Source organism: Alternaria triticimaculans (genome assembly GCF_023758025.1).
Source record: "Alternaria triticimaculans strain BMP 0046 chromosome Unknown scaffold_3, whole genome shotgun sequence".
Lineage (NCBI taxonomy): Eukaryota > Fungi > Ascomycota > Dothideomycetes > Pleosporales > Pleosporaceae > Alternaria > Alternaria triticimaculans.
In genome coordinates, this window is record NW_026055960.1 from 2,171,290 (window position 1) to 2,188,200 (window position 16,911).

General features: G+C 53.6%; 6 protein-coding genes across 6 annotated transcripts; 2 read left to right on the forward strand and 4 right to left on the reverse strand.

Moving 5' to 3' along the window:
* Positions 1-650: 650 nt before the first annotated feature.
* Positions 651-1,516, reverse strand: J4E78_003420 (uncharacterized protein; the record flags this gene model as incomplete). Its single annotated transcript, XM_049364060.1, has 2 exons — positions 651-1,240; positions 1,294-1,516. 2 exons carry the CDS (start codon positions 1,514-1,516, stop codon positions 651-653), a joined length of 813 nt encoding a protein of 270 aa, XP_049224725.1.
* A 491-nt stretch (positions 1,517-2,007) lies between these two features.
* J4E78_003421 (uncharacterized protein) lies at positions 2,008-3,440 on the reverse strand (the record flags this gene model as incomplete). The annotated part of the gene is made up of 2 exons (XM_049364061.1): positions 2,008-2,796; positions 2,850-3,440. 2 exons carry the CDS (start codon positions 3,438-3,440, stop codon positions 2,008-2,010), a joined length of 1,380 nt encoding a protein of 459 aa, XP_049224726.1.
* A 2,401-nt stretch (positions 3,441-5,841) lies between these two features.
* J4E78_003422 (uncharacterized protein) lies at positions 5,842-7,485 on the forward strand (the record flags this gene model as incomplete). The annotated part of the gene is made up of 1 exon (XM_049364062.1): positions 5,842-7,485. The coding sequence occupies one exon, from the start codon at positions 5,842-5,844 to the stop codon at positions 7,483-7,485; it is 1,644 nt and encodes a 547-aa protein (XP_049224727.1).
* A 1,110-nt stretch (positions 7,486-8,595) lies between these two features.
* PGN1 (glycoside hydrolase 28 protein) lies at positions 8,596-9,739 on the forward strand (the record flags this gene model as incomplete). The annotated part of the gene is made up of 2 exons (XM_049364063.1): positions 8,596-8,979; positions 9,026-9,739. The coding sequence occupies 2 exons, from the start codon at positions 8,596-8,598 to the stop codon at positions 9,737-9,739; spliced, it is 1,098 nt and encodes a 365-aa protein (XP_049224728.1).
* Positions 9,740-10,075: 336 nt separating this feature from the next.
* J4E78_003424 (uncharacterized protein) lies at positions 10,076-11,931 on the reverse strand (the record flags this gene model as incomplete). Its single annotated transcript, XM_049364064.1, has 3 exons — positions 10,076-11,566; positions 11,615-11,749; positions 11,803-11,931. The coding sequence occupies 3 exons, from the start codon at positions 11,929-11,931 to the stop codon at positions 10,076-10,078; spliced, it is 1,755 nt and encodes a 584-aa protein (XP_049224729.1).
* A 1,274-nt stretch (positions 11,932-13,205) lies between these two features.
* On the reverse strand, positions 13,206-16,379 carry J4E78_003425 (uncharacterized protein; the record flags this gene model as incomplete). The annotated part of the gene is made up of 5 exons (XM_049364065.1): positions 13,206-14,099; positions 14,152-14,533; positions 14,583-15,194; positions 15,247-16,021; positions 16,121-16,379. 5 exons carry the CDS (start codon positions 16,377-16,379, stop codon positions 13,206-13,208), a joined length of 2,922 nt encoding a protein of 973 aa, XP_049224730.1.
* Positions 16,380-16,911: the final 532 nt, after the last annotated feature.

Genomic DNA, 16,911 nt, shown 5'->3' on the forward strand with positions numbered 1-16,911 from the left:
TCGGCTCTTGATTGGAGTGATGGCTGATCACCCCCAGCCGTGTTTAGGTAACAACGTTCTGAAGCACCTTCCCCTTTGCCTCTCGCGGTTGTCTCGAATATAGAAAGTAGGCCGTACCGCTCATCACAGCTTTGGGGATGGGTATCGCTGTTCATTGCAGGGCTCCATGGCCCACGAGTGCGGAACGGCCCAATTTTGTCTAACTCCGTTCCGTTCTGCTAGAAGGAGCACAGATCTGCGCAGCATGCATCCTTTTATGCTCATACCAATAGCCGGCTCATGCATGCAGTGCGCTGATCTCCAGGCTGGCTCAATGCTTACAGGATCTGAACATTGGCGAAAAGAAGCGTGGGCTCATGCATGGTCTCAGTGCTCTTGTCCCGGATAGTGTGCAGCGCAAGAATGCTTGTGAGAGCTTCATGGGATTGGCGGCGGGTCGGCACTGTGACGACTAGTGGCGCTCGAGGGCGGCCCGTGCTGCACCTCAGCCTGCACGCAGCCTGGCCCAACCATCGCAGCGAAGTTGCTCCAGCGAGCATCAAGCAACGAACAGTACGGGCACGATGTCTCAAGACGCATAATGACGGACTTCGTTAATGCGTATTGCACATCAGCTCTTACAGACAGCTTCCTCTACTGCCCTCCTGCATCTACTTCTCTTCGCTAGATTCTACGCGTCCCTCGAACCCACTCTCAAGAATGTCGATGAGATCATCGAGCCGCTGAACGACGAGATCCGTGTGCTGGTGCTCCGCAAGATGCTTGTTGACGTCGTTGACTAGCAGCACAGTCGCAGCTCCCGCACGATGACCAGCCGTCATGTCGTCAATTGAATCGCCAACCATGATCAGACTCTTTCCTCCGTCTTCGTGCATCCAGTCCTTCGCAATGTGCAGAATGCCTGCCGGGTCGGGCTTGGGTGGCCTGAACTCTCGCGTCACGACAGGGCTAAATTTTGATGTTGGCAGAAAAGTAGTGAGAAGATGAGTGACAGGTGCGTCGAAGTTGCGTGTGCAGATGCCCTTCTTGATGCCACGAGAGTCCAGATATTCCATGAGCTCCACGAGCCCGGCCTGCGGCTGTTGCGACTTCATTGCGGTGCGCTCAATGTCCCGGATCTTCTCCTGTGCTTCTTCTTGCTCGCCCTCGGGTAGCGAGTAGATGTGGTCCAGGATGTCCGTCGGCTTTTCGATCCCCAGGGCTGATCGCATCTCTGCGAACATGTAGTTTTGAGGCAGACCTAAGTCATTCAGTACATGAACACAGAACTGTGCACGACATCAGAATACCTACATAACGTGCCGTCGACATCAAACACGATGCCCTTTAACAGTGGTCTAGTGTCCCCTTCCTTCTTTTTCGCGGGATCCAGTGGTGCGAACCGCCGCGGTCGCACGGGCTGCGACATGCTGTTCACCGATCGTGTCGCACGCAAGCAGATCCGGATGTTGTTACCTCCAGATGGCTTGCAGAGGCCCCTAAGCTGGTTGGAATGTCGTGATATGATGGTATTCATGTTGGTGGGGTTGTACAAGCCGGTCTTATTCTGGAAGTGGGTCCGATTGCAGCCACAGCCTTTGCGCGTGGCCTCCTGGGCTAGTTTGGCGGGGATGACGCATCACCACGACTCCCTTCTGTCTGCCTACCAAACTTCGACTGCGCGCTCTGGCATTGAGGAGATCACTTACTTGTGCATCAGACTATGAAGTTGGCTACACGATGATGACGTGCTCCAGCCTGGAGGCTGCTCCCATGTGAGGCATGTTTTAACAGTACTACGAGGTCAATAAAGTGCAGGAAAGGCAAATGTGGTCAAGTCAAACGTCTATTAACTCGATGAGAGAGCTTCTCGTGAATTTGCATCACGTGCGTATCTTGCATTAAGGTCTTGCAGCAACAGTGCAAGTGAAAAGGTTTCTAAAATAAGGTTCTCAAGAAAGGAAGTGCCAAACTGGTGATCAACTAGCTGATCGCATTACTGCGCCAGGGACGCTTACAACCAACTATCTAGAACAGGCTCAAGGTAGAGTTGGCCGATGGGCGGATGTTGTAGTACTTGGACTTGGGGTAGTACAGGTTGTTCATGTTTTGGACAAAGCTCTCGGGACCACCAAGCTTCTTGACAACGGTAGCAACGATGCTCTTGTCGCTGGTGGCCGGGAAGTCACCAGATGACTCCCACCACCAAGCACCACCGAGACCCTCATCCATCAAGTAGTCAGTCTTCCAGGAGGCGACCTTGGGTGTGTCGAAAGTGACGAGCTCCTTAGCAATAGGGTCCCAACTCCAGCTGGCGAGAGTCTCCTTGTCGGTGTAGACCTTGCTGCCGTTCACGGGAAGGACCTTGTAGTCAAGGGTACCAGGCTCCCAGGTTCCTGCAGTAGATCCGTTGAACTTCTGGCCGAGGCCGCGTTGGTCCTTGCTCATGTCGACGACGTTGGCGAATCCGCGACCGTAGAGGGGCATACCGAGCTGGATCTTGGCGGGGGAAGCGATGTTCATCTTGTAGTAATCGATGGCCTGCTTGGTGTTGAATGGGACGAAAGACTTTGACTTGCTGTTCCAGCCGTTGGTGGACTTGGGGTTGGTGGAGCTGGGGTACACGTTGCTGAGGTGTCCAGTGTAGTTGGAGAAACCTGGGCCCTGGTAGTCGAAGGCCATCAGGTTCCAGTTGTCAACGTAGGGGTCCATCTTGGCAATGGGCATAACGACGAAACGTTCCGGACCAGCTGGGGCGGAAATGCCAAGGTCGAAGTGGTAGCCGGCGGCGTTCACTGCGGAGTAGGCATCGAATGTCTGTTGTGGTGTTAGTCCTGCGATCATTCGAACCGTGTTAACATGATTCATACCTGGCGGCAGCGCATGAGGGTGTCGACAAAGTTGTCGCCATCGGTCTCATCCTCTGGGTACTCCCAGTCGATGTCAAGGCCATCGATACCCAAGTCAGCGATCAGCTGGATGGAACTGTCGCAGAACTTCTGTCTGCCCTCAGCAGTGGCAAGAGCAGGCTTGAAGTTGGCCCTGAAGCTCCAGCCTCCGACTGAGAGGATGACCTTCAGGTTGCGGTTCTGCTGCTTGAGCTTGTAAAGCTGGTTGAAGTTACCAAGCAACTGGGTACCGTTGGTGGCAACATCTCCGGGGTAGGGGAACTGAAGATCAGCCCACTCGTCGGTAAGAATGACTTCACCAGTCTGGTTGTTGACGTTGGCGAAACCGTAGTTGACCTTGGTCAATTTGTCGGCGGGGAGGTCGGTGACCATGTGCTTGCGCGCGTAGATGGCCCAGTTGACGTAGAAGATACCAGCCTGGTACTGACCACCACCGTAGCCACCACCGTAACCGAGATCACGTGCGTGTGCGTGCTTGTGGCCGTGAACGGCTGGAGCAGCCGAGCCTACAGAGGCCAGAGAGAAGAGAGCGGCGGCGTTGGAGAAACGCATGTTGAAAGAGAGGACGGCGAGTAGCCAAAAATGTCAAAAAAGAGGTTGAAGGGAAGCTTGCAGGATGTGCGTGTGATGGATACTGCAACTATTACGAGGATGCAGTCCTTACATACCTCTCATATTGGCCACTGCCCTACCTAGTGGTCTTTCGTCGGTGTACGTCGGTGTCCAAGCCCCAAAGCTTAACATTTGGCCGTGGCGTGGACTCGAAACGGCGAACAACTCTCTTTCGCTGTTCATGCCAACGCTCTCCAAGCCAGGTTTCGCAGTGCTCTCCAGAGTATACGGACCGAAGCGATCATGTTCATGGGGTGTGGGTAATTAAACCCAGTCCAAGCGCTGAGTTTATTCGCTAGTCTGTCAGAGTCGGGCCTTCTTGGGCTTCTTCGTTTCGTCTAGAGTGTCCCTTGATCTTTGACAAGGCGCCCGCCTCATCCGATTGCTCCCCTGATCCAAGATGATACTTCGACCGGAGGTTACCGTCACGGCGCATGAACATAATAGGGCTGACGTTGGCGACGGACGTCAGATGTGACCGCGCAATCTAAGTTGGGATCTTGGTCGCTCTAGCTTAGCTTGACAACTCAATTCTCGTCGCCGTTAGGCCAACCCATCGACTTACTTGACATTTGACTTGCTGAGAGATCTGGTAGTATTCCAATCGGTTTCGCATTGTTGGCGGTGTAATGTAGCCCGATCGCTTGGCTTTGATGCGAATTCACACTGGTCTCAACTCGCGGTCGATCTTCCGGCTTCATTTCGATGCTGACAATATCGATTGTTCCACCCCACCTTGGTCGCGACGATGGCAAACGTCGAAACGTTCTCGTTCAACCGGTCGCGGAGGAAATATCGGCACTAGAATGCTGTCAGATCCACGGCCCGGTTCGTTCAAATAGACTGCGCGAGTGCAGGCGCTGGCGTCGCCTCCGAAGCTGCGCGCACACCGATTCCTGCCCAAGTTCTACCAAGATGCCTTGTCAGTCCCAAGGTTTGTATGAAGCATCTCAGACTTCTCTTATGGCGCGATGTTGACATACTCAACTACGTACCCTCTCTTTGCAGTACAATGATATCCTACATCGCGCTATTAGATCTTTGACATGAGCGCATGCCTATCTGTCACGAGTCATTTGTGCTTACTTCGATGGCTCATCTTCGCGCTCGAGCCCCAGCAAACCTAATCGTTGGCGTCCATGTTTCCAAATGTGCATGAGCGGCCACAGCGTACTAGCAGACAATGCCATTTCGAGAGCGCCAGAACTACGACCGGGTCATCTTCGCTCTCTATACGCACACACACAACGTCCTGTCATCGAGACTACGGACAAGACGCGCAAACGAATGCTCTTTTCGCACTGCTCGCGGGCGCAATACTCGAAATTCATGGCTCCGCCGAGCTCATGCCGATACGCTGTGGAAAGAGATTGAGTGTGTCGTAAACTGACGTCAGAAAGGTGAATTTGACGAAAAGCTCACGCTCAATACCTTTCCCTGCTGTTTTAGTATCGCCTCAGCGTCTTGCTCAAGCAAGGTCATACTGATCGAGTAGTTACTGCGTGGCGCTATCGTTGAAAAGATGGCGCAGTCGTCTTGTTGACATCTCGTTCAGCCTGAAACGGTGCGACGAACCAGCTTCTCATACCACTGAATGCGAGGGTGAGCATCTGACTTCCTATGACAACCAGTTCTCATATCCGAATGTTGCCTGTCTGGAGGACACCTACTGCAACCTTGACGACCAAGGATAGAATGAACAGAGTCTGAACCAGCGCACTTCTGCCGCATCGCGAGCCGACGAAGCTTACCGCAAAGCTGATAGACTGCAAACGGGATGTTGCGAGTAGCGGATGCACGTGGTACCAAGACCTGAGAGGCGTTTGATCGTGGGGTGAGACATTGGCGATGTGCTTGACAGTCTCAAACCGCTTGTTGGCTTCCAGTAAGTGAGGCTAACAGGTGAAAGAGCTGGACAAGGAAACATTACCTGTACCCTGAGAACTACCTGTATCTGTAGCTTGGCGCTACACTCACATTGCGGTTTCACGGCAATCGCACTCTTCCGACGAGCTTATTTCGATATCAACGCGACAACGGCCAGTGCTTCAACAGCTCTTTCGCTGGGTACTTTCACAATATACTCCAACCTACTAGTGGATCCAGAGCTCGACATGAACCGACCGCAACGCTTCAATGTCGCTCTCCAGGTACCTACCAAGCTCATAGGCCGGCTCGTGAGTAATTGCCGATGTACGAACTGCATGTGAGACAAGCACTGACTTCGTACATCCATCTTTAGGTGACAGATAGAGTTGCATGCCGCCAACATACCGAAGTACTGCAAGAGAGACCTCAAGATGCCCGAGCGTGTGCGAGGAAATCTGAATATCGGCGCAACATGCTGAATGCGCTCGTTGCAGCGTGTGCGCAGACAGAAGGCTTTGCTCAGCGCGATGTTGCTTTCAAGCTAGTCGAGAAGTTCAGGACTCTGGCGCAGACACTGGATAGGTCCAAGGCTGTCGCATTCACCTTTGGTGTCGAAGAAGACAAGGAGATTGTAGCTTTGTCGATCGAGGAGCAAGTTGCCGCGAGTGAGGGCTCATCGCCTGAGCCTCAATCTAGTCCGCTTGAGCTTTCTACGTCAATGCCTGCCTGGGAAGACACGTTACACCCTCTCTTGGTCGCGCTCCTTGCCTTCAAACTAGGCGGTCCCATCAACGCAGCCTTTACTGGACACCAACATGAATGGAGGCCCCCAATCGACACTGCGCGCGATGCACCAAGCTTCTATTCTGAGGGCGATGTAGGTGACTTCTTCGATGATATTCGAATAACGGTAGTGTGGGAAATGCGCGATGATAAAGCGACCGGTCCTTCGGGGAAACACAGTGTCTTCCTGACAGGCGATGCCACGCCCCGACCGCTGGAAGCGCTGACAGTACAAAAGCGGGCTGAAGCCAGCTCACCAGTTACTATACTCTACGACTGCGGACACGCGGCGTTATATTACGTCTGCGATGATCCAGACGCGATGCGTGAGAGCAAGAGCTTGGATGTCCATCTGAATACCATCTCGGACAAAGACGTCCGCCTCCTGAATGCAGCAAGAGGCGACGAGTCTCGTGGGAAGCCATCACTAACAGAATTGGTGACCAACTTTCCCATCGAAAATTATGCCAACCACTTTAACGATATCCTTTTCGACAGTGTCTCAATCAACGCCATCTTCACCAAACTTGATATGTTCGACGTACCGCCAGCGCCAGCTCTTCCCCCAGACCGGCAGCATCTGCAGGACAAGCGATTTGACGCATACAAGAAGGAAAACTTGGCTCATTTGCCAATTGACATCAAGAGACTGGCGGGCGACGTGTATCTAGAAGGCAGCTATCCCAATGCAGCCAGCTTCCTAGATAAGGTCGTTCTGAAAGCACGCCGCGACGTTCATCTGCCTGTTGGGGCCAGCCTTTTTCCACAGTCCCCTATGGAAGAGAACATGGAGTGGGCACGGAAGTCCATTCGAGACCTAAGCGAAGACCTGGTGTCGAGTCGCGTTGCACACTACGCAACAGCTCTCGTAGATTCTGCGTATGCAACCAGAGATCTGATTTCGACCGCGAATTTGCGCAATTATGCGAAGATGCTGGAGCGGCACTATCTGGAACTCATCGGCATTGGTTTCACAGACGACGCATGCTCGCTTCCGTCGATGGCTGCCTTAGCTTGTGCTTTCGGTAACGCTATCGATGGGCTCAAGGAAGTGCAGATTGTGGCGGAACCATGGATCGAAGAGATGGATCTGCAGGTCTTTCGGACGCGCTGTTTGTATCTCTTTTGGTGCGCCGACTGGTTAGTACGCTACCTGGTGAAACCAGAACCAGGACCGTTCATGATCATTGATGAAAAGACGGCCATAGCAGGTGCGCAAGGTATGGGACGAGCGGTGCGTCGGATAGCGACTATGCTGTTGCGCAACTGGGTAGCCTGGAGTCTTTTAGTAGAGGGCTTGCCACAAGGTGGTTTCTTCGTCCGAAAATCGTGAGCATAGCTGCGACGATGATTACTCATAGTGTCCAGAGCGGCGTGGCGGTGAAAAATCTAGGGGTAGATCCGAGATTTGAGGCTATACCTAATTACTTCCCGTGTCCGACTGGCCCGCGGACCGTGTGCCTGGGAGCCGGAGTCGTGCTGCAATGAATGTTCTGCGAGTTCACGACTATGTTGATGCAGATGCAATACAAGTGATGTAACAGTCTCTCAGTGCGCGACTGGAGAGATGGCGATGAGATGGAAAAGGGTTCATGCAGGTGCGGGATGTCGCTGCCGTTACTTTCGGTGACGGGACGCTAGTCGGGCGCTAATCCGGATTCGCTTCCAGAAACCCCTCCGGAAGTCATGCAGCTGTCCTTTCACTCAAACAATTCTCCGTCAATCCTGCGCATCGCTCCAATCCTACGAAGGTCTCACGGTGTGGCTGGTGACATTCCATCAATCGGCGGCCGGCGGTGTGAACGTGCTTTCTGTATCCGCAATGGCGTCTGACCTTTTGCGCCACGCGACAGCGGCGCCACGCGTCTGGACCAGTTGTTTCGTTTCACCATTGATCTAACACGGCAAGACACGAACACCTGATAGTAGCCCAGATTGCCCGCGTGCTGTAGAGTATTCAACTCTGGGTAAGCTGTATGCTTAGTTGCAGTGAGATTCTGCTCAGCGCTACGAGGCTGGCAATCGATTTGACGGAGAATTGTCACAGAGATCGCCCACCACCATCTGCGATTCGGTCACATCCAGATCTCGTTTCATTTATACAAAGCGGAGTAGCCCCAACCGAGGATCCACCTGTTACATGCTGCGAGAACACCGGCGCAGGTGCCAGCCGCTTTGTGCCCTCATTTCTCGCGGACCCTAGACCTTCTGCGATGACAAGCCTTGCCCAGCAATGACAAGCTCAAGGAGTATGAGCTTGTCGACGACTCGTGTGAATCCTCCGATGTCTCCACCTATCAATACGTACCACTGTCGATGAAGCCCTGGTATAAAGGCTGCCTTGCGGCACCTCTACAGCACCCATCAAGTCACTCATTCATTCATTCTCTACACAACAGCCTTACATTCCCTTCAATCATCCTATTTTCAAGCTACATTCATCATGGTTGCTTTCACACTTACCTCTCTCCTTCTTGGCGCTGGTGCGCTCGTCTCGGCTGCTCCTTCCAGTCTTGACACCCGTGCAAGCTGCACCTTCTCCGATGCTGCTACAGCCATCAAGAACAAGGCTTCTTGCTCTGCCATTGTCATACAGGGTATGACTGTTCCAGCAGGAACGACCCTTGACTTGACAAAGCTCAAGTCAGGCACCACCGTCACCTTCCAGGGCACCACCACCTTCGGCTACAAGGAGTGGGAGGGCCCTCTCATCTCTGTCTCGGGAACCAACATCAAAGTCATTGGCGCCGCTGGCCATGTCATTGACGCAAATGGTGCTAAGTGGTGGGATGGCAAGGGAAGCAACGGCGGCAAGACGAAGCCCAAGGTATGTTGATACTGATCTTTTGCTGAGCTACAACTGACTTGGCAAGTTCTTCTACGCCCATTCCATGATCTCGTCTTCTATCACTGGACTCAACGTCAAGAACACCCCTGTGCAGGGATTCTCTATCAACGGCGCGCAGGATCTCACCCTCGACAAGATCACCATCGACAACACTGCTGGTGACGTCACCAACGGCGGTCACAACACCGATGCTTTCGACGTCGGCAGCTCCACCGGTGTGTACATCACCAACGCCAACATCAAGAACCAGGACGACTGCCTGGCTGTCAACTCTGGTACCGACATCCACTTCACCGGCGGCACCTGCTCTGGCGGACACGGTATCTCCATCGGCTCTGTAGGTGGCCGCAGCGACAACACTGTCAAGAACGTCATCATCTCCGACTCCACCATCACCAACTCTGACAACGGTGTCCGTATCAAGACCGTGTCTGGTGCCACTGGTGCTGTCTCTGGTGTCACATACAAGAACATCACCCTCAAGAACATTGCGAAGTACGGCATCGTTATCCAGCAAGACTACCAGAACGGCTCTCCCACTGGCAAGCCCACCACCGGTGTCCCGATCACTGGCCTTACCATCCAGAACGTCAAGGGTACCGTTGCTGCCAAGGGTACTGATGTCTACATTCTTTGCGGTAAGGGCAGCTGCTCCAACTGGACCTGGACCGGTAACAGCGTCACTGGCGGAAAGAAGAGCACTAGCTGCCTCAACATCCCCGCCGGTGCTTCTTGCTAAGTTGCAGAATGAGACGAGTGCTATACCTTGGAGCACCGTGAAGTAGCTTTTCAGCGGCCTGTGGCCTTTTCTATTTTCTCTTGTACATCTTCCTCTTTCAGTAAATATTTAGTCCTCGTAGCAGCTACGCTGCTCAGCGATAGACATCTCAATCTATTGTTGTATAAATCCGCATTTTCGAGTTCAACCGTGACTGATACTAAATCACCAATGCATTCATGCGCGGCGTGTACATCTTGGTGTGTATTGGGAAAATGAGTATTGTCTATTCTCAAAGGGCTCTATCTAAGCCCGTCATTGTCATAACACATCAGGCTCTTACCATCCCTATCCCATCTAGACCCTCGGCGGCAGCACCGTAGGCACCGGCCCCCTAGTTGTCGTCCTTGGCAACTCAGGAACAGCAAGCGTAGGCAAGCAAGCACACGCAATGCTAACCTGCGCAACCACTTGCTCACCCGCACAAGCCTCCTGCGCAAACTCTGGCACGGCACGAACGTCATCAATCAGCCTCTGAGTGAAATTACCGCAGAACTCTTGCGAAGCCTGAAGTCTACCCTCCACGTTTGCTGTGCGCATCGACGTAAGACAAGAGTCTACTTCGCAAACGGCTGGCTTCGCACACTCCTTGCTCGTCATTTTGACGACGAAACTACCACGCTCGATAGTGTGCACGAAGATGAATCCGCTCTTGAAGTTTGCGTAGCTGGACCAGGAACCGAGGAAGGCTACTGTGCCGCCACCTTCGTTCTCGTCGTCTTCGGGGTAGATGTCGAAGAATCCGGCTTCGCAGATGCCGTCGCCACTGGGATCCTGCGTGATGGTGTGGATGTCCAGGACGTTGAGACCGTTTCCGTAGTTCGATTGGTAGAGGTAGTCGCCAACGACGTATTGGTTGTGGTCAATACTGCGGCGCTTTCCCTCGTAGTTGCCAGAGTAGAAGGGGTTCTCCAGGTCGCGGATGTCGAAGATGTGGGTGGTAGGCAGACCCTGTGTCATGGGACCGACTTTGGCGTCACGCTCGTCGAACTCATCGTCGAGGAAGATGTATTCCTGCCAGGTTGCGTTGTTGACGACACCTTGATGGACGTACTCTGCTCCAGGGTATGTGGTGCGAGAGATGATGTTGGTGGTGTTGCCGGCTTTGTCAGTTACGTCGTAGATGGTTAGTGTGTCTTCGTTGTAACCATAGCAGATGTCGCGGCCGTAGTACTTCGTGTCTGGTCCGCGGTAGACGATGCATTCGGCATCGTGGACATAGCCATCAGCAGAAGCACAACCTGGGCTGGTCGGGTTTTCAGGGTCGCTCATGTCGATGAAGATGAGGCCTCCGCGACATGGCAAATCGCCGCGGACACGGATAGTCTCGTTACCGCCAACTGATCCAACTGCCACGGCGTAGTTGAGTTCCTCGTTGACAACGATGTTGTGGGTTCGGCCAACCGGGAGAGCATTCCAGTCATCAGTCAGACCCCAGTGACCGGTCAAATCATCTTGGGTAAAGTTCATCGGCTCGCTTCCGTCGAGGTCCAACAACTTCTTCATGTCGAAGATCTGAACACCGTGGTTGATGGCCTCGCTACCAATGACGGCATAGTCCCTCATCACGCGAATCTCGCGCCAGCGGGATCCGACAGGGTCGAAAGGAGGCAGGCGGCCCAGATAGATCAGCTTTCCTTCGCTGCTGATCTCTGCAAAGGCGGTACCGTCGAACTGGCCGATTGCTACAAACTCGCGTCCATCCTCTGATGTCCAGCCCCAGGAAGAGGAGCCTTGTCCATCAGAGCTGCCAAGGAGGGAATGTGGGAGGAAATGGTAGAGGTCGATCTATACACATTAGCGAGCTGATGAGCCTTGAACTTGGAGCCAACTGACATTATGGCACCTGAACGTGTTGTTGAAGTCACCAGGGATTGCAGCAGCGAAGCCGTTCTCACATGGCGTGTGACCTAGTTCAGGGTAGCGGGTGCTATCCATCTCTCCCGAGGCAATCTCAGCATCCCATTGTGCCTGTTGGGGTCAGTATAAGCATGCACCAGCGTGCATTGACAAGGAAGCCTTACGATCTTCATCCCCATGATCCTTGCATGCACAGTACCATCAGCATACTCCTCCGCAGTACCCAAGGCGGCCGCATTGCTCAGTCCAACCAAGGCAGAGCCAAGAACCGACAACGAAGATACGTGAACCATGGCGATAGCGATTCACCGTCAGTCCAATGGTGCGAGATGTTCCTGGTACCTCACATATTCAGCGTCACCGCGCCTACATATACACTTTCCCATGTTCCTTCCGGTAAACCACGAGCCGATATCCTCCTTGGTCCTGCAACAGCACTCACTACGATATCCGACAAAACCTGTTAAACTCTTAGCCAAATCCTCGCTAAGATACAAAAGATCTAGTCCGTCAGCCCCGATGACCTGGTTAAGAAGGTCGCTAGATACCATCTCTTGGGACACAGAAGACCGCTTGGAAACCGCTTGGTAACCAAGACCCCAATTGTCGGTAAACACTAACCCACACTACTTGCCGTTTTCTCAATGGTGGGTGCTAGCGCTTGGCCCCCGTTGAGCTGCACTTGGCGGCTTCGGCGCCGAAGGTGGAGGTCTAGGCACGGCCTTGGAAGTCGGCATGGGATTTACCCCGCTCCGCCGGCCTACTATGGTGGCTGGGTGTCTGTGCTAGGCTCCACTGAGGCTTCGTTTTAAGACCATGGCTTCTCTTTCAATTTTCGTGCGTCTATGGCTGGCCTGATTCTGACGTGGGCTTACCGTTCACTAAGCTAGGTCAACATGGATTTCAGCCAGCTTCTGGTGTTTATGCCAGAGCCTTTTCAGCAATGTGCGTTGTACTTTAGTCTTTGTAAGCTATGCGCGATACCTAAGTATCGCCTTCAGTCAATTTGCTAATCTACGGCGTTACCCGTTACTGGCTCGGACAAAATGAGTGTGGTCCTTCAACGCACTTCTTCCAACCTTCATGAGTATCTTCATGAGATGCTCAATCTACACTCGCAGCCGCGAGGTCCGTCACGCTCAAAAAGTCTAGCTTTTCGAACGCCAAATCCAAATCGAAGTCTTCAAAGCAAAAAAAATCAATGCTGAAATGCATTGGACAGGTCGCGATCGTAGTGGACTGAAAAGTCACAACTACGTCAGTGAGGCTCTGTCCTCACCCTACGCATACCGTTGGAAAACGCTTAGCTCATCGGTGCCAGCCGGTTGACAATGGGGTATAATGCTTTTGGTAGACTCGCAAACGCCGGAATAAAACGCTCAGTGTACTAAGGAAATATCGGCCGTAATCGTTGTGTGGGAAGGAGGGCGCGGGCGAGGGCACCGCTCATAGTCGAAGCTGATGCACATCGATAGATGGGACTCAGCATGCTTCACAACAAAGCAGAAAACAAACGTTAAAGCGTTGATAGCCCCGTCCAGTGGTCCGCGTTGTGTGAGTCGACGAACTAACGCCATCCATTTTGGCCAAATTGGGCATTGTTCAGCGATGACCTCCCATCATTTATGTTCATTGCAGGGTCCATAAAAGATTGCGACCAGTCTTCTTGATGCATCAGCTCATCAAAAGGCATGTTGCTGGATGTTTGCATCGGCATACCCTGCTGAGGTGGATATCCGCGGTATTGCTGGTTACCCTGCATGAAATACATGGGCATGGAAGTAAAGATCTGCGCCTCACTGTCCATGGGTCGAGCTTGCGAATTGGGCGTGCTTGTGGGAGCAAACATGGCCGGGTGTCCTTTCATCTCCATGCTGGTCGAAAGTTGAGGAGGGTGTCCGCTCACCGGGGTGCCAGTACTGCGGTCGAAAGTTTGTGGATGTTTGTTTTCAAAAGCAGTCATGGGCTGGTTGGGGTAGGCGAGCGGGTCGGCAGACGGAAACATCATTGTTGAGATGTCTGCGATGGGGACATTAAGACCTGACGGGTCTGCCAAAGGGTTGCCTAGGCTTGTTGGACCAAAGGCAGATGATGTCTGCTGCGAGTCATGAATAGGAGCCAAGCCAAAGCTCGGTAGGCTATCGTTGGATGATGTAGGTGTAAGGCCTGGCACACCATCGAATAGATTGGGGTTGGAGACCGAGTGTGCGGGATAAGAAGAACCCAAGCCGATGCTACCAAAGTCAGGGCCGCCAGACTCAAATGACTGGGCTTGGCCAGCAGTCTTGACATTGGGAATGCTATCGGGATAGGTACTCGCACGGCGGGGTGCAGCAGAGTCGCTCTGACCAAAGGTAGGGCGGGTGCCAAGAGAGTGCGGCGAGCTTCCTTGTCGGCGCTTCCTCGATGCAATGATCTCTCCACCATGTCTGATTGATTCCGGGAGACGTTCAAACATGCCCTGGGAAACATTATTAGTGTTGTCAGTCAGAAGGAACTAGTGCTGTGCTTACCTTTAGTGCTGTGCTGCACCTATCAGCGGCCACGCTCCTCTTCGCGAAGTACGCCAATACGTCCTTCCCTTCCACTGCATCCCGTAGCAATTCAAAACTGGTGGGACTCTGTGGGTTCTCCAAGACGAAATACAAAATTGATACAATAGCGAAGAAGGTCGTATACATGGAAAACCAGTATGCTCCAGCCAATTGGCCGCGGTTTCTCATCTCCGTGGAAATGTGGATAATGTTGCGCGAGACGTTAACGCAGGCAGAAGCGCAGGCAAAGGCTCTCTGGTCCACGGTGTTCACGTTGTACGATTGCGAAACGTAGTGTAGGAATGGCCGATAGAGTAAAAGCTGCGCATGTCCGAACGCCATACGGAGAAGTTGTTGCACCCTGCGTATATGTCAGCAGCTGCAAAAATGATGTTACATAGTCAGCTTACCTCCTGATGATTGGAGGGGCGTCACCGCCCGGCCTGAGCGCGATAGGCAGCTCATCGAGCCATCTTGCTAGATCCTGTTCGATTTCGCGAATCTTGGAGTAGCCCACAGAATAGGTCACAGAGTTCTTGGCGCCTGATTGTGTGCCTTTGATAGGGTACACGTACTTGCAGATCTTGTTCAAGATTTGGACGAGACGCGTGTGGGCATTGAAGGCCGCCATGACAGAAATGCTTCCATTGGGCATGGGCAGAATCTCCGTCTCCGTAATATACTCGTCATCGACCTCAACTGGCCACTCTTGATCAATGTCCTCATCGTCCAGAAATCGCGGTAAACCGAGCATGGCCCCGACGTATGTGTCCATCCTTCGAATCACCCAAAATATGCGTTTACGTGTTTCCGCTTCGATGGGATTGAACTTGACGTTGAATGAACGGTGCAAGCCCATGCGTAGCGCAGAGCGCAGAGCAACTCCGATGTAAGCATAGCAAGTGCTAAGCTTGGCTGACGATTGCAAGAATTGGATCATGAAAATGATGGCTTGAAGTGAAGTCAGATCCCTGCAGTCAGTAATGTCCAAGAGCTGGCGCGAAGCTTTAAAGTACTTGAGTCTGGACCGCATTAGCATGGACGAAGCTCGCACAGGGAGACTTTGCTGCGTACCCCTCATCGGTAAGGATGTCGTAGCTTGCTACATCGACCCCGGTGTCATTTTCGGAATAGAGTTTGCCCAAAGCTAGAACGGAGTAGAATAGAGGTAGAAAGCTAGTCTCGGCGCTGCCGTAATTCTCGGGAGCGACTTCGTAGAGACGGCTCATTTGCTTGTAGAAAGTGGGGAGATGGACGACGCGCAGCATGGCGCTGTACTGGATGATGGCACTGTCACAGAGAATGCGTGCATTTTCCCGGCTGGGTAAGGGTACGTTGGACGGTGCTGTCGTGGATCCAGCGATGGAAAGGGAACCAGGAGAAGGCGGTTCGTAGGACATGGATTGGTGCCGGAGGGACGGCGACTCGTCCGAAGGGATTTGGAACATGTCATCGAATTGCCGCAGGCCTCTCATAAAGCTGAGCCCTGAAGAGTGGCCCTGGTAGTCCCATTTGCCCTCTTCGTCGAGATCAAGCTGGCCCGTCGCTTTGACCATGGCTTCCAGGTGCGAATCAGGCTGGTCTTCATTGTGGGCCGGTGCCTGGTGTTGCGCGATCCGGGGGTCTACAGGCATCACAGGAGGCCGCACAGCTGCTTGGGGCAGCTGTGGTAACAGGCCGTTCTGGAGGTGGGCGTCTATGGCGGGGTCATTCAAATCCACGGTTGGCAGCACCACGTGCAGTAGCGCCTTTGCGCGCTTGAGCTGGCTTTCGAGAGCCTCAATGTACTGGGGCGTCGCATTGCGGCGGCGGTTTGAGGGCTGGTCATAAGTGCTAGAGGGGGTCAGTTCTGTGAGCAGTAGCGAATCCGTTAGGAGAGGGTATTTACCATTCTGTAGGCTGTTAGCTTGCATTCTCCCACGCAATTCAGTGTACACACAGGACATACCATAGCTGTAGACAGTGCAATGGGTGCACGGCTGCTTGCCGTCGCACTTGATCTTCTTGCGCCGGCATTCGTCGCAGGCACGCGTCACTCGTCGTCGCTTCTGGGGTTGCTGTTTCGGTGCGTGATCGTCGCCGACGTCATTGGTTTCTGAGTTTTCCTCGCCAAACTCAGAGGCGTCTTCCTGCGGGTTGTCGAAGGGGCCCGAGCGGCCCGCGTCTGCTGGAAGGCTCTCAGTTGTCGTGAGGGCCGGAGAAGTCATGGGTGTCGGGAGGAGAGTGTAGCCAGCTGTGGCTGGGGGGAACGCTGCGCCTAAGAGCAAAGTGGTGGATGCGCGCGGCAGGGGTGTGTGAAGACGGCGGAGAAGCTTGTGGGTCAGGGATTAGAGTTGGGTTAGCGCCAGCGCATGGCACCGTCCCGCCCTTTGGACGCCGGAATCGAATCGTTGCTCTCCGCCGAGTCGTCCGCTTTTCTCTCCTCACCTGGCAGCCAAGCCTGGAACTGGTGCATTCATCTCGGCGAGCTCCCTCGACGCTTTCTGGAATTGCCCACGGCCGCACCGCACGCTGCCAACTGCCCGCTGCCTCTGCACAGCATACACACCGCTCCTGCGGGCCCCACTTTCCGATAACCCTCCTCACTGATACACCACTCTTGCACCTTGCCAAGTCGTCAAGCACAGCCATGCTCACCTGTGCCCTGTGGCGTCATACCGCTGCTGGCATGTGTCCTGGGGACGCCCATGGGTTGAGACAGAGGTGAGGGGTCCTGCTGCGACGCCACCCAACAAGTCG